This window comes from Anolis sagrei, chromosome X (assembly GCF_037176765.1).
Source record: "Anolis sagrei isolate rAnoSag1 chromosome X, rAnoSag1.mat, whole genome shotgun sequence".
Classification (NCBI taxonomy): domain Eukaryota; kingdom Metazoa; phylum Chordata; class Lepidosauria; order Squamata; family Dactyloidae; genus Anolis; species Anolis sagrei.
Window position 1 is genome coordinate 34,156,479 of NC_090034.1, and position 15,888 is coordinate 34,172,366.

At 44.1% G+C, this 15,888-nt stretch overlaps 2 protein-coding genes across 7 annotated transcripts in view; one reads left to right on the plus strand and one right to left on the minus strand.

Moving 5' to 3' along the window:
• Window positions 1-14,846, minus strand: part of CXH22orf39 (chromosome X C22orf39 homolog) — a 28,466-nt gene extending 13,620 nt beyond the window's left edge. The window contains exons 1-4 of one of the 5 annotated variants that reach the window (XM_060785899.2): window positions 14,738-14,846; window positions 12,805-12,972; window positions 10,968-11,133; window positions 7,273-7,621 (exon numbers count right to left, since the gene is read on the minus strand). In XM_060785899.2, the coding sequence (XP_060641882.1) occupies window positions 11,008-11,133; window positions 12,805-12,972; window positions 14,738-14,761 (318 nt within the window). In that variant the 5' untranslated portion in view covers window positions 14,762-14,846 and the 3' untranslated portion in view covers window positions 7,273-7,621; window positions 10,968-11,007. Of the gene's footprint in view, window positions 1-7,272; window positions 7,622-10,088; window positions 11,134-12,804; window positions 12,973-14,030; window positions 14,523-14,737 lie in introns of those variants that run through there. The other 4 variants (XM_060785897.2, XM_060785898.1, XM_060785896.2 and 1 more) reach the window with 4 other exon arrangements.
• Window positions 1,796-10,182, plus strand: MRPL40 (mitochondrial ribosomal protein L40). 2 transcript variants are annotated; one of them, XM_060785894.2, is made up of 4 exons: window positions 1,796-1,935; window positions 5,938-6,021; window positions 6,238-6,393; window positions 9,401-10,182. In XM_060785894.2, the coding sequence occupies exons 1-4, from the start codon at window positions 1,883-1,885 to the stop codon at window positions 9,708-9,710; spliced, it is 603 nt and encodes a 200-aa protein (XP_060641877.1). In that variant the 5' UTR covers window positions 1,796-1,882; the 3' UTR covers window positions 9,711-10,182. The 2 variants fall into 2 exon arrangements, with proteins under 2 accessions (XP_060641877.1, XP_060641878.1); XM_060785895.2 differs by lacking the exon at window positions 1,796-1,935 and adding an exon at window positions 4,578-4,721.
• Window positions 14,847-15,888: the final 1,042 nt, after the last annotated feature.

Sequence of the window (15,888 nt, forward strand, 5' to 3'; positions counted from 1 at the left end):
TATAGTGGATTTTTTTACCTTGATAGAAGGTCCCTTCTACACTGCCATATAAAATCCAGATTATCTGCTTTGAACTGGGGCCCCTTTCACACAGTTGAATAAAATCCAACATTATCTGCTTTGAACTAGAGTATATAGCAGTGTGAACTCAGACATTGTGGGTTTTTCTGCCTTGATATTCTGGGATATAGGACTGTGTGGGAGGGGCCTGGATTATATGGCAATAATCTGGGTTTTATGGCAGTGTTGACTCATATAATCCTGTTCAAAACAAATAATGTGGATTATCTGATTTGATAATCCGGATTATATCAGTGTAGAAGGGGCATTCGTGCAGTTTTACACTCCTTGGCTCCATGCTATGCAGGTTGACAAGGTGTGGAGTTTCTTGAACCTCCATGCTGCGAAATAATGGGAGTTGTAGTTGGGAAGCCTTGAGGAACAGGCCTTGATAAACTGCATAACATGGAGCCAAGGGGTGTCACAGTGCTTTGTGGTCCATCTATGCCCCCTTCTACACTGCCATATAAAATCCAGATTATCTGCTTAGAATTGGATTATATGGCAGTGTAGACTCATATAATCCCATTTAAAGCAGATCATATGGATGATCTGCTTTGATAATCCAGATTATATGGCAGTGTAGAAGGGGCCTACGTTGTAGTGGTGCCTCTACACTGTAGACTTAATGCCATTTGGCTCCATGTTATGCAGTTTAACAAGGCCTGCTCAATGAACAACTCCCATTATTCTGCAGCATGGAGATGTGGCCATTCAAATGGTATCAAACTGCATTCAATTTACACTATAAACTATCCCCACTCTTATCAAGAGACAAAACATTAACCTCATTTATTTTATAAAAATATATTAAAACTGAAATAATAAAAATACAAAGAAAAAAGAGCCCCCCCCCCCTTTCAAGCAAATACTTAGTAACATTTCAGCTTCTGCTAAGTAAGAAACTCATACACATTTTGGTTGTTTTACAGTACCCGCTCAGGCCCCTTCCACACAGCTGAATAAAATTCCACATTATCTGCTTTGAACTGAGATCTATGGCAGTGTGGACTCAGATAACCCAGTTCAAAGAAGATATTATGGGATTTTCTGCCTTGATATTCTGGGTTATAGGGCTGTGTTTTATACAGCTGTAAAAAATCCAGATTATCTGCTCTTAACTGGACTTTATAGCAGTGTAGACCCATATAATCCAGTTCAAAGCAGAACTGGATTAATGTGGATGATCTAATTTCATAATCTGGATTATATGGCAGTGTGGAAGGAGCCTTACGCAAAGGAAGCTCAGGTTAGATCTACACTGCCATGTAATGCAGGCCCCCTCCACATAGCTGTATAAAATCCACATTGAACTGAATTATATGGCAGTGTGGACTCAGATAATCCAGTTTGAAGCAGATATTGTGGATTCTCCGCCTTGATGTTCTGGCTTGCATTGCTGTGGCGAAGGGCCCCGAGCCTCCCCTTGCTCAAGAAAACCCTGTGACATTCACAAGGTCGCCACAAGTCGCAGGCACATGGGCAGGGCTATAAAATGCGTTTAATCCGATTTATGACAAAAGGGAATGGTTCCGGGCTGCAGTCCGGTCGAAACACTAGGACTCAAGTCAGTCCCAGGGAATGTCCATTGGAGCAGAAATGCTCCCAATATCCGCGAGAGGAAACAAAACAATGCTCCTTTCTCTAGCCACGCGGTATGGATTCCATCATAGGGGGGGGGGGGGGACCTTAATGTCAGAGCTCACGTGCGCGGGGAGGCGGGGGAACGAATTGGGAAGGGACGCCTGTGCACTGCCGGAAGTCTTCCCCCCGCCTGCGGAACTGAAAGGGTTAAAAAAAGGCGCTGGAAGATTTCTGCGGGATGATGTCGGCCTTGTGTTTCGCTCGGTTCAGGGCGGGAAGCGCTTCCTTGAGGTAGGCAGGCGCTGAAGGAAGTGGCCTTGTCCTGAAACTTCTTTCCATGCAGGAAGGGAAAACCTTTTTTCCGCCTCCATGGATTGCAGTAACAGGCGAGGCCTCATCGTGCAGTTTGACCCCACTTTAAAGGTCATGGCTCCATGCTGTGGAATGCTGGGAGTTGTAGTGTGGTGAGGCCCAGCATTTCTTTGGCAGGGAATAATAGTAATAATTGTATTTCTTACCCACCTCTCCTCGTGGCTCAAGGCCTTGTAAAGGGCTGCTCCCATTTCATAACATTGCGCCAGGGTAGTTCAAGTGAAGTCAAGCTGCATTCATTCTGCAGTCTAGGGCCCCTTCCACACAGCTGAGGAAAAATCCACATTCTCTGCTTTGAACTGGAATATATGGCAGTGTGGACTCAGATAACATGGAGCCTGAGGGCCCTTCCACACAGCCCTATATCCCAGAATATCAAGGCATGAAATCCCACAATAGCTGCTTTGAACTGGGTAATCAGAGTCCACATTCTGGTCCATATATTCTGGTTCAAAGCAGGTAATTTGGGATTTTATTCAGCTGTGTGGAAGGGGCCCTTCCACACAGCCCTATATCCCAGAATATCAAGGCAGAAAATCCCATGTTTTCTGACTGTGGACTCAGATAAGCCAGTTCAAAGCAGATATTGTGGGATTTCTGCCTTGATATTTGGAATGTAGGGCTGTGTGGAAAGGCTCCCAGTTCAAAGCCCATATTGTAGGATTTTCTGCCTTGGTTGTCTGGGGGCCCTTCCAGACAGGCCCTGTATCTCAGGATTTGATCCCAGGTTTCCTGTTTATCCCAGATTACCTGGCAGTGGGGACTGGTATAATCCAGTTTAAAGCAGAAAACCTGGGATCAGACCTGCAATAAAGGTCCTTTCTGGAAAGGCCTTGGGGACCCTCCGCACAGCTGTATAAAATCCATATTGTACTGGATTATATGGCAGTGTGGACTCAGGACCCATCCACACATCCATATAATGCAGAATATCAAGGCTGATAATCCACAATTATCTTTGAACTGGGTTATCTAAGTCCACACTGCCATATATTCCACAGCTGTATGGAAAGGGCCTCAGGTAATCAAGTTCAAAGCAGATGTTGTGGATTATCTGCCTTGATATTCTGGGATATATGGCTGTGTGAAAAGGACACTAGATGCAGTCATTACTGTACCTATTTATTGCCTCACATTTAGCCTTCAGTGGCAGCAAGGCAGGCTCTTCGCCTCTTTTGTTCTTAAAACAACCCTGCAAGGCAGGCCAGGTGGAATATGCCTCAAAAAGAGGCCTAGGGGGATCCTGGAACCTAGGCCCCTTCTACACTGCCATATAAAATCCAGATTATATGATTTGAACTGGATTATATGGCAGTGTAGACTCATATAATCCAGTTCAAAGCAGATAATTTGGATTTTCTGCTTTGATAAGAGGCATTAGCAGGGGCCCCAGAATTCCAAAGCCCTACTCCTTCAGAGCACCATTTTTAGCATTGTTTGCAAGGCAGGCTTTTTGCTCAACACAGCCCTGTAATGTTTTAAGAAAAAAATGGGGCCACTGCTAGATTCCAGCTGTCTCCAGAGGCCAAGTTGCTCCTCCAACATGGCCACAGTAATGTGCACATTGGCAGTGCAATATCAAATAGAAGCATGTGGTTGTTAGAAACTGTCAGGGGCTGCCCACCAAGTAAACACAATCCAAGTATTCTCAATAGATGGTCATCCAGTCTGTGCTTAAAAGAAGGTGATTCCACCACTCCGAGACAGAAATGTAGTCCACTGTTGAACACAGTTTGTCTGGAGTAGATTTTTACATGCAATTAAGATTCACACTTCCCTTAAAAGTACTGGGTCTGTTTAGCCTGCAGAAGAGAAGGCTGAGAGGAGACATGATCGACATGTTTAAATATCTGAAAGGATGTACTAAGGAAAAGGGAGCAGGGATACAAGGGCTGGATCCACACTGTCCTATATCCCAAGATGTAATCCCAGATTATCTGTTTATCCTAGATTATCAAACAGTGTAGACTCCTATAATCCAGGTCAAAGCAGATAATCTGGGATCAGATCCTGGAATATAGGGCAGTGTAGATCCAGCCTAGGACTCAATGGAGCTTTCACCTGAATATTAGGAAGCACTTCCTGACTGTAAGAAGAGCTGGAGTGTTGTGTGGTTTGCCTGCATCTATGGCTGGCATCTTCAGAGACTCTTCTGAATCACCTTGGTCTCCCTACGAATGTCCCGGTCCTCAAACACTTTCTGCTTCATTCGAAAAAATGCTGCACTGGTAAAGCTCAGGCGGTGTTGTATTTCGGTGTCGATGTTGACTTTGGTGGAGAGGTGGCTGCCAAGGTAGCGGAAATTATCAACATTTTCTAATGTTACACCATTAAGTTGTGTCTCTGGCACTGGAGAGGGATTGGCTGGTATCTGCTGGAAGAGGACTTTGGTTTTCTCGATGTTCAATGACAGGCCGAGCTTCTCGTATGCTTCTGCCAAGGTGTTTAGAGTGGCTTGTAGATCTTCTTCTGAATGTGCACAGATGACGTTGTCATCAGCATACTGGAGTTATATAACAGATGTTGTAACCTTTGTTTTGGCTTTCAGTCTGCTGAGGTTAAACAGCTTGCCATCTGTCCGATAGATGAAACTTCAGGAGAAAATGCTGCTAGAATATGGCCTTATAGCCTGGAAACCACACATCACCCCAGTGATTCTGGCTGTGAAAGCCTTCAACAGTATGTAAGAAGAGCTGTTCAGCAGTGTAAGTCTTTGCTTGGAGTGTGGTAGAGGCTCCTTCTGTGGAGGCTTTTCAACAGGCTGGATGGCCATCTGTTGGGTGTGCTTTGATTGTGCCTTTCCTGCATGGCAGAATGGGGTTGGAACAGATGGCCCATGTGGTCTCCTCCAACTTTAGGATTCTATAATTCTAATATACACTTTGGAAGAGGAACATAAATTATAACTACAGTGTTATGTTAATTGTACTTGGCTCAAAAGTCCTCTTGGCCAAACCTCAGCTTTTCCCAATCCACTTTTATCTGGATATAGAATCCTAAGAGTCCAACCTCCTTCTGCCAGGCAGGAAGATACTCCCCTTTCAAAGCCCCCCCCCCCCCTAACAGATGGCCATCCAGTCCCTGCTTCAAAATCTCTAGAAAAGAAGTCTCCACTAAACTCCAAGGTAGCAGCATATTCTACTGTGGAAGAGCTCTCTCCTAATGTTCAGGTGGAATCATTTCTCCTACAATTTGAATCCATTGCCCCATTGTGTCTTAGGCCCCTTCCACATAGCTGAATAAAATCCCACATTTTCTGCTTTAAATGGGAATATATGGCAGTGTGGACTCAGGGTCCTTCCACACATCTGAATAAAATTGCACATTTTCTGCTTTGAACTGAGATATATGGCAGTGTGGACTCAGATTAACCCAGTTCAAAGCAGATATTGTGGGATTTTCTGCCTTGATATTCTGGGTTATATGGCTCTGTGGAAGGGCATTTAATCTCTAGAGCAGAAGCATACCAGCTATGGGGATAATGGGATTATAATCCAACACATCTGGAAAGCTGTTTTTTTGTCTTCACTACAAAGACCAAAGCTTAGCTACCGTCCATATTTCTGGCTGAAATATACACCACAACATTATTTGTGCCTTACAGTGTGTATTTCTTCCAGCCCTTGTGTAAGAGAAGGGATTGTTTTAAATTGCCTTAATCTTGGGGATGGGTAAAGTGCAGCCTTACACAAAGCCTAGGCTGAATTAAATAAATTGTAGTACAACATCTGGAAGCTACTATTTGTTTAAATCTTAACATATCCAAGTCTTGGAGAGTTTATTGGGTGAAGTTTACTATGGCAGAGAACACCTTCAAGAAGTAACAGTTGCTTCCGCCGCATATTGAAGATTTGCAAACCTTTGGTCTTTTTGGTCATTATTTAAACTGTTTCAACCTCTCCTGTATTAATTCTTCTTTAGTTCTCAGTTAATCTGGAACATTCAGCACCGAGTAAACCACTGGCAGTCTTCACTTCTCGGACTGAGAGCTGCTCTCCCCATGAGGTAAAATGTCATTTAAATTGCAATTATTAGGGCAGCTTTAGAATTTTCCTTTTCAATTGCACTGACACAGTATTCAGCCTTACTTTCCCTGCATGAAAACATTAAGCATAAAGATTCACAGGTTCTTGGTATCTGGAGATGTGGGAGGTTGTTATATTTTTGTATGCCGCTGCTACAAGTGTGCCCTTTGATTTTTTTTCTCTCTCCCTTCATTAGAGCAGAACCCAAGAAAAAGAAGAAGGTGGATCCAAAGAGAGAACTTGCCATAAGGGACCGGATGAGGAAGAAGATTAAAAAACTGGAAAAGGCTCCTCAGGAATTGATTCCCATTGAAGACTTTATAACACCGTTCAGATTCATGGATGAAGCAAGGTGAGGATGGGGAATACCTAGCAACTAGGGTGCTAAAATGTTTAGTTTTCAAGAAATACATTCAGTTTGTAGATCCAGTATTAGTTTCATGTGAAGGCAAAACAGATTTGCCAGTTTTTGCGGCGTTCAGCGCTCTTCAGTTTGCGATCTCTGTGGGAGTGTAGCTGAGTCTCTCAGCGCAGTGGTTCTCAACTTGTGGGGGTCCCCGGGTGTTTTGACCTACAACTGCTAGAAATCCCAGCCAGTTTACCGCTGTTAGGATTTCTGGGAGTTGAAAGCCAAAACATCTGGGGACCCACAGGTTGAGAACCACTGACTTAGTGTTTCAGCAAATGTGTGGGTCCATTTATTATTATTATTAAAATCAATTGCACTACGTTGGAAAGAACACTACGAAAGCCTCCTGAATTGCAGCTCCAATGTGGCCGAAGAGGTTCTCTCACAAATCCCACAACAAACCAGGGATGAGCTTGCAGCACTGCCTAATTTGGAAGACGTCAGCAATGCCATCAACCAACAAAAAAATAACAAAGCCAGCGGACCTGATGGGATCCCTGCTGAAATCTTTAAAGAGGGAGGACCTGAGCTGACACACCAACTCCACCAGCACATAGAAAAAGTGTGGGTGACAGAAAAATCCCAGCAGATTTCAAGGATGCCACCATCATCACCCTCTTCAAAAAAAGGGGAAAGAACAGACTGCGGAAACTATCGAGGTATCTCCCTTCTAACCTCCGCTGGGAAAATCCTCCCAAGAATCCTTGCAAACCGCCTTCTACCCCTCTCAGAAGACACCCTCCCGGAAACCTAGAACGGCTTCTGCCCCTCCAGAGGAACCGTGGCCATGATCTTCACTGCACGACAGCTCCAAGAAAAATGCAGGGAATAAAATCAACCTCTGTACATGGCATTCATCGACCTTGCAAAGGCATTCGACACAGTGAATCCCAGCGCTCTCTGGACCATCCTCCAAAAAATCGGGTGCCCTAAAAAAATCGTGAACATCCTGCGGCTTCTCCATGATGACATGATGGCAACAGTTTTGGACAGCAATGGCTCCCAAAGTGACCCATTTAAGGTGGAATCAGGTGTCAAACAGGGATGTGTTATCGCCCCAACTTTATTCTCCATCTTCATCGCTATGATACTTCATCTTGTTGATGGGAAGCTTCCCAGTGGAGTGGAAATCATCTATCGGACAGATGGCAAGCTGTTTAACCTCAGCAGACTGAAAGCCAAAACAAAGGTTACAACAACATCTGTTATATAACTCCAGTATGCTGATGACAACGTCGTCTGTGCACATTCAGAAGATCTACAAGCCACTCTAAACACCTTCGCAGAAGCATACGAGAAGCTCGGCCTGTCATTGAACATCGAGAAAACCAAAGTCCTCTTCCAGCAGATACCAGCCAATCCCTCTCCAGTGCCAGAGACACAGCTTAATGGTGTAACATTAGAAAATGTTGATAATTTCCGCTACCTTGGCAGCCACCTCTCCACCAAACTCAACATCGACACCGAAATACAACACCGCCTGAGCTTTACCAGTGCAGCATTTTTCCGAATGAAGCAGAAAGTGTTTGAGGACCGGGACATTCGTAGGGAGACCAAAGTGCTTGTTTATAAAGCTATTGTCCTCCCAACCCTGCTATATGCCTGCGAAACATGGACTGTATACAGATGTCACATGCAACTCCTGAAACGATTTCATCAGCGCTGCCTCCGGAAAATCCTGCAAATCTCATGGGAAGACAGGCGGACAAACGTTGGCGTGCTGGAAGAAGCAAAGACTACCAGCATTGAAGCGATGGTCCTCCGCCATCAACTCTGCTGGACCGGTCACGTTGTCCAGATGCCCAACCACTGTCTCCCAAAGCAGTTGCTCTACTCCAAACTCAAGAACGGAAAACGGAATGTTGATGGATCGGAAAAGAGATTTAAAGATGGGCTCAAAGCCAACCTCAAAAACTCTGGCATAGACACTGAGAACTGGGAAGCCCTGGCCCTTGAGCACTCTAACTGGAGGTCAGCTATGACCAGCGGTGCTGCAGAATTTGAAGAGGCACGAATGGAGGGTGAAAGAGAGAAATGTGCCAAGAGGAAAGCGCATCAAGCTAACACCGACCAAGACCGCCTTCCACCTGGAAACCAATGCCCTCACTGCGGAAGAAGATGCAGATCAAGAATTGGGCTCCACAGTCACCTACGGACCCACCACCAGGACACCAAACTTAGAGGACCATCATCCTTGGACTACAAGGGATCGCCTAAGTAAGTAAAGTATGGTTATGTTTATCATGCTTATTTATACCCTCCTTTTAAAAATGTTGTCTTTGTCAATTTAATGTGTAATTTATCTATGTATTGTCTCACTGGCCAAGTCTCTCTGAGGTTTCATTCAGCCACTTTTCAGTCATGCTTGGAAATGGCAGGGATTGAATAATAATAATTGTTATTATTATGATGTTTATGGCAGGGATTGAATTCAGAGCTTTAACAGGAAAAGCCCACAACTGAGTCACCAATCCACTGTTTTATGTGACAAACGTTCAGGAATTTGGCCCTCTAGTGATAAAGTCTGGATTTATATGAACTCTTGGCAGATGTCCAGAGTGTATTAAATACAGGTTAGATTATGATACTGCTTTGCTCCAGAAACAGATGTGTTACATAATACGGTACAGGAAATGTTAAACTCTGGACTCTTTTGTGATGTGTCAAAATGTAACTCGCTTCTAATGCTTCCTTTTTCAGAAGACTTTCTAGGTTACGTTGGCTCAGTAAGTCATTGCATCTCTCCTAAAACAGAAGGGGGGCACCTTTGGCCCTCCTGTTGCTGCTGGAGTTCAGTTCCCAGTCCAACAACAGCCGGAGGGCTGGAGGTTCCCCACCTCAGTTCTGAAAGAAGGAGAAGCTCAGGAATGCAGCCGGGTTTGTACCCCCTTTCTGTCCAATCGGCCCTAAGGAAGGGGTGCCAATTCTGTCTGTTTTTCTTTTCTGTCAGGGTGCGAGCCATCTCTCCCCTGTCCTTTGAGGAGAGCGAAAGACGAGCACTGCTTTTGAAGAAATGGGCAGTGTACAAGCAAACGCAGAACAAGGCAGAGATGGAGGCAGCCAAGGCTCTGATGGAGGCCCAAGAAGAGGCCTTAAAAGAACTGCGCCTTGAATCGGAGAAGCTGTATCAGGCGGCTATTCAGCGGGATGAAGGGCTGTTCCCTTTTGAGAGGCAAGAGCCAACCCACACACCACCAGTGTCTAAGTATGAGGCTCCCGAAGGGAGGTGCCATGACGTTACTAAAGTTTATACCCATTGACACCAAAGGTTGTGAAGGGACTGTCAAAAGACACTCCATTTGATAAATGAATAAATGATACACAGCAGACTGGAAAGCAATCTGGCTACCCACTAGTTCTGAGTGAGGCAAATCGTGCCTGAAGCAAACAAAACTGAAGTGGGTGTGTATCATTTTTAGAGTGGGGTATATTTGAGACACTGGTAATCCCAATCTTCATGGACAAACTGTGTGCTAAAACATTTTGAAGACCCAACCCTCAACAATTTCCTTTCTGGCTCATGGATGTTAGTGTGGGATCCTATTGTGTTTGGGTTTTGTCATTTCCTTTATGACAATTTGAGGTATTCTGAGAGCTATTGAGCAGGATGCTCATTTAAAAAGAATGGAATCCCTGGGAAGAAGTACATACGTTTATTTGTCAGAAGTGAGTTAAAATCACACTGCTTTTGTTTTGTTATGCATTCGATCAAATACAGTACATTCAATTCTTTGTTTGCCACCTTGTCTCTAATACAGACTTTCCCGCCTATAGACTGCATATGAGAAGGCTTTTAAAAAACAATCTGAAAATGATGTTTTTTGGGAATGTGAGTGCTCATTTTGAAGTGGTAGGTGGCTTTATACTCTTCCTGCTTTTTGGAGAGAGAGAAACTCTTCAAAAATGTTCTTATCACTTTGCTGTGTACACTTCTCTAGGAAGAGCTTTGATGAGTGATTTCCACACTTTAGTCTTCCAGATATGGACTTCAGCTCCCAGAAGTCCTGTTGGCTGAAAGGGCCAAAGTTTAGGAATCACTGGGTTAGATCTCTCAGGAGTGCTGTGTTTGTTCACAATACCAAGCCCACATTTTCCTCAGGATACACTTTGATTTATCTGTGTCAACTTCATTAACCCAGAATCAAATGAAAGAACTGTGTGACTTGCAGTCAATACACAAAACAACTGCACATTGCAATAGCTATAGAAACCCTCTGAGCTCTTTTCAGAGATTCATCTGGCTACAGCTCAACTAGGGATAAAATGATTTTTAGAACCATTTTCTGACCAAGGGGACAAGACCAAGTGGGGTTTAGGAATGCCTGCAAAGCCTTGTAAACAAGAAAAACACTGCGACAAATCCCACCTCCAACTATATTAACACAACATCACAACACAAAGATCAGGAACAGATAGATCTATTGCAAGTACAGGCCCAAACTAAAATGAGGTATATGATTTACAGGAACATGGATTTATGGCCAGAAATTGTCCCGTACAGCACAGTTTTGGGATACCTTTGAAGAGACATCGCATCTGTCTCAAATCTGGGCTCTGTCACTTTGGCTTGTCTTCATCAAGGGGCATATACCAATCTGCTGGAGGGCTTTTTCTCAGGGTCCACACCGGAGTATGCTTCTGCTTCTCTGCAATCCGCTCCCTTTCGCTGTTACATAGGGCATCCTAGAAGAGATAAAAATCAACTATTAATTCCATTTTAGATGCTCTTTTCAGCAGAAAAGACCTGGGTGTGGTACAATATAAAGGCACATGACAGTTTGGGACTTCTGTGATTTCTATCCCACTTTTCTCCCAAGACTCAAGGCAGCTCATGTCATCGAAGACAATGGACAATGATAGCATGGTAAGTTCAGATATTAAAATATAATAAATAATAAAAGTTTATTTTTAACCTGCCCTCTCTCCCCAAAGGGACTCATGATAATGATGAAATGATAATATTAAAACACTGTAAAATTAAAACAATTGAAAATAACATCAATACTAACTACAATTATTTATTTATTTCATGTGTATCCTGCTCTTCTCACCCCGCAGGGGACTCAGAGTAGCATACATCACACATCTAGGCAAACATTCAATGTACTTATATTACTTGGATTTAGGGAGCTTATCAAAGTGGGAAACATCTGGGTCTTCAGATGTTATTGACTGCAACTCCCATGAATCCACACCTTTAGCTATGTTGGTGAGGGCTAATGAGAAGTGCATTCCAATATGACCTGGTATGAAATGGGTGCAAATTGTGTTGGCCCTCCAGGTTTTATTCTACTCCAATCTCATCAACATAGATGATTATAATATTATGTAGTGGGCCACATTTTCCTCATGAAGCCTTCGGGCTGAGAGGGACGGTATACAAATATAGCAAATAAAGAAATAAATAAAAAAATATTTTAAACTGGGACTACCATTTGGTTCATGAAATCACAGATTGACAAAGTTTGAAGAGGCCCCAAGGACATCCAATTCAACCAATTCTGCCATGCAATTCTGCCATGCATCTCCTGACAGATGGCCATCCAGCTCCAAAGAAGGAGATTCTATTGGACTCCCAGGAAGCATATTTCCCTGCCAAATGGTTCTTACCATCAGGAAGTTCTTCCTAATATTCAGGTGGAATCTCTTTTCCTGCCATTTGAATCCATGGCTCCATTGTGTCATAGTCTCTGGAGCAGCAAAAAATAAGTTTGTCCCTCCCCTTTCAAATATTTAAACATGGTTCCCATGCCCCCTTCTCAGCCTTTTCCCCTTCTAAGTTGTTCCACATAGGGCTTGTTTCCCAAGCCTTTGTCCGTGTTGATTGCCCTTCTATGAACACTTTCTGGCTTGCCCATATCTTTCCTTAATTGTGGTACCCAGCACTGAAGAATATTATTCCAGATAAGAGCCGACCAAAGCACAATAGAATGGGACTATGACTTTCCTCGATCTCAACACTATACTCCTATTGCTGCTGTTTTGTAAGCTATCCCAAGTCCCTAGGGAGATGGGGCAGGATATAAAGATATAAAGAATTTTATTATTATTATTATTATTATTATTATTATTATTATTATTATTATTGATCCAGAATCATAGCTATTGGGTGTAATTCTTGGATGAAAGTCAATTCTGTTGTTATAAGAGAACTTCAGTAGATTACATAACTCCTCCAAAGAGGAAGGTAGCCAGAAAGAAAGACAAGACAAACTTGCAGGAAAAAAGCAACTTTTTTTGCTTTACAAAACTTAGACTCCCCTAGCCAGAATGGCCAGTGACCCTAATGACTAAAGACAGATCTACTCCAAACTATGGAAGGAGTTGATACAAATCTCTTACTGCACAGCATACCTTTGCGGCCGCGCTTTTAGTTTTCTCCCATGCTCTGCAATTCTGGTAGTCTCTTTTCCACTGTGTACAGGACGGTGTCTCCCCATATGTATAGTAATGGTGGAAGAGGTTCAGGATGGTCTTGCACTGTTTCCATTCGGACCAGTAATCGTCGCAGGCTCGTGGGGGCTGCCCGAGACAAAGACAAGAGCTTCTAGTTAACTGCAGCAAAATTTTATTTATTTATTTATTTATTTACGCGATTTCTATCCCGCCCATATCAGCTCGAAGGTGACTCAGGGTGCCGTACAGAGTTGGCACAATTCAATGCCATATATGAAATACATACATTGATTAAAAGCAAAAAACAAAACAAAAACAAACACATTACAGTACATTTAAAATAATAAGAACAATGAACAATATTGCTATGTCCTATGCTCTGGTTAAGTCTGGAATATTCCCCCCCCCCCCCCCGACATCTCCTGGAAACAAAATAGAAACATTCAAATAGATAATTTTACAATACAAGTACTGTCAGCTTGCATGGATATGATGTTTTGGTATTTATAGTGTAACAGAATATTGCTTATAATCTAAAGCAGACCTGGGTGAACTTTGGACTTCGGAGTTGAAGTCTAAAACACCTGAAGTCCGAAGTTTACCTACGCCTGGTCTAGAGGAAATTCCCCTTGGTTTTAAGGGACTTGGACACAAGTGCATATAGGACTGTAGCATTAACATTTCTCAACAAAGTGCCATAAAAGACTGCTATAAGGATGTTTGTATAAACATAAAAAGAGCAGGTGAATACATAATATTAATAACAATAATAATAATCTATATCTAAAAGTCAAAGTATATATGTGTACATCTGTAGGAGCAAAGAAACCAAAATACTTCCAAAAAGGAGGAGCCCCCTTTACAGAAGGGAGGGCGAGGAAGGACGCCACAAAAGTTGAATCTTCAACTGCTGAAAAATATTTATTGCAATAAACCCTTTGATTGCATTCCTTTATGTAATACCGACAAACTGCATACAGGCTGCAATCAAAAAGTTTGTCACAACTCCCATTGAGGCTGCGGAGCATTTCTCATTTTTGGCAGTAAATTGAATACACATTCTCATTGGTCTAAGCTACCTATACAGCTGCTCATTGGTTGTTTATTTTGATTGACATTATAGCACATGTGGGACCCTAACAACTACACAACTATAGCACAACTGTAGTCTATTGTTCTCTGACCATGACTGTCGTAATGAATCAATCTTATCGGTTCGACAGCGACTGGGAAACCTGGGAGTTCCAGCCCTTTTCTGGCCCAGAGCAGAGGGGAAGGAAAGGAAGAAAGCAGATTGGCTGTAGCTAGGTGAAGTGGCCTTCTGTGGTGTCACTAGGAAAGAAAGGGATTGAAGATTAAGCTGTGACGTGTATGAGGGAAAGAGAGAGAGGGAGGGAGGGAGGGAAGAAATAGGAAAGGGGGAAAGGTATGAAGGGAGGGGAGTAAAAAAAGGAGAGAAGATAAAGGGAAGGAAGAAAGGGGAAGGGGAAGGGATGAGGGGAAAGGCTTCCTTTCAAAAGTAATGTGTCTACAGCTTCAAATCCGTTTGAGAGTGATGTTTACAATGGTTGGATTTCCGCCACCTGTCCCCGCAAGAGAGCATGAAAGCCTTGCAAGGAGGCCCAGCCCGCCCCCTTCCTTCGTGGCTCTGCTTGAGGCTTGCGGTTGGCGGGGTTTCTAGCTGAGCCTGAACTACACCTCCCAGTGGCCTTAGCCACTCCAAGATACAGCAAAGAACTCTGGGAGATAGAGTCCAGGCCCTCTGGTGGAGCCACGCGTCGCCTCCCTCGGCGCCTCGACACGTCCTTCAACTTAAAAAACACCTGTGTTTTATTCGTGAAAAACAGACCAAGCCACCCCGAGCGGAAAACACAAACGAGGGCGTTCTCACCCGCCAGGCCTCCTGGTCAGCCATACTGCTGCCTCCGTTGCCTCCAATTGGTCGAGCGAGCCGCCTTTCAATAGTGTCACTAACAACCCACCCCCGCCGCGTCTAATTGGTCGAGCGAGCCGCCCTTCAAAAAGGGAAACTCGCTAAGAACCCACCCACCCCGCCAGGTCTAATTGGCCGAGCGAGCCGCCTTTCAAAGGCGTCAATCACTAGCACACAGCTCCCCGGTATGGGCAGGTCCCGCGGTAATTACAAAAGGAGCGATCAAAGCAAAGGGCTCCCGTTTCAACGCTTCGCTCGACTTCCGGCTCCCCTGCGAAGTTCAAAAAGCGGAACCCTATACTGGGTAGAACTACTGCCGTTAGGCTTTTTCACTTCCAAAACTCACTGCCGTGGGATCCTGAGAGTTGTCGTTTGGGGAGGCACCAGCACTCTTTGGCAGGGAAGGAGAAAGAGCTTGTCAAACTACAACTCCAATGATCCCACAGCACTGAGCCAGAGCAGTCTAAGTGGGGCCAATCCCCCCCAGCCCTGCCAGCAAACTCAATGAAATTCATGTTGACAATGGGCAACTTGATAGGAGGCAGAATATCCTAGTTCAATGCACTGCCTAAAATCCCTGAAAAATCCCTGATCCAGTCAGATCTCAGAATTGGAACTTGGATAGGAGACCACCGAGCTACTGGGGACTCTATTTGAGGGCACTTGGCTTAAGGTAGCCCTATGGAATGAATGGAGTTGCCCTCAGTCAACAGGCCACTTAAAGGCACAGGGACACACAGCACATCCAACTTAAGCCCTTAAGAGGCATTGAGGATGTCTGACCCTGGAAGCTAAGTGCTTAGGACTTGGATGGAAGACTGCCAACCCATCCCAGGCGCTGGAGGCTCTATTTCAGAGGAAGGGCCTGGTCAAACCCACCCAGAAAGAAACATAGGGTCACCCTAAGCCTCCAGGCGACTTCATGGGCCCTTTTATGTAAATGGACTTTTGGAGCAGGCAGGGAGGAGGTTCCTCTTTTAGAGTTAGGCTCCCAGATGTTCAGAGAGATTCCAGGACTGCCAGTCTAAAAGGCAGACATCCAGGACTCCCAGGTGCTGTCTTTTGGGGGCAGGAATGATTCAAACCCCCTCTGAGGTCTAAGAGGAAGC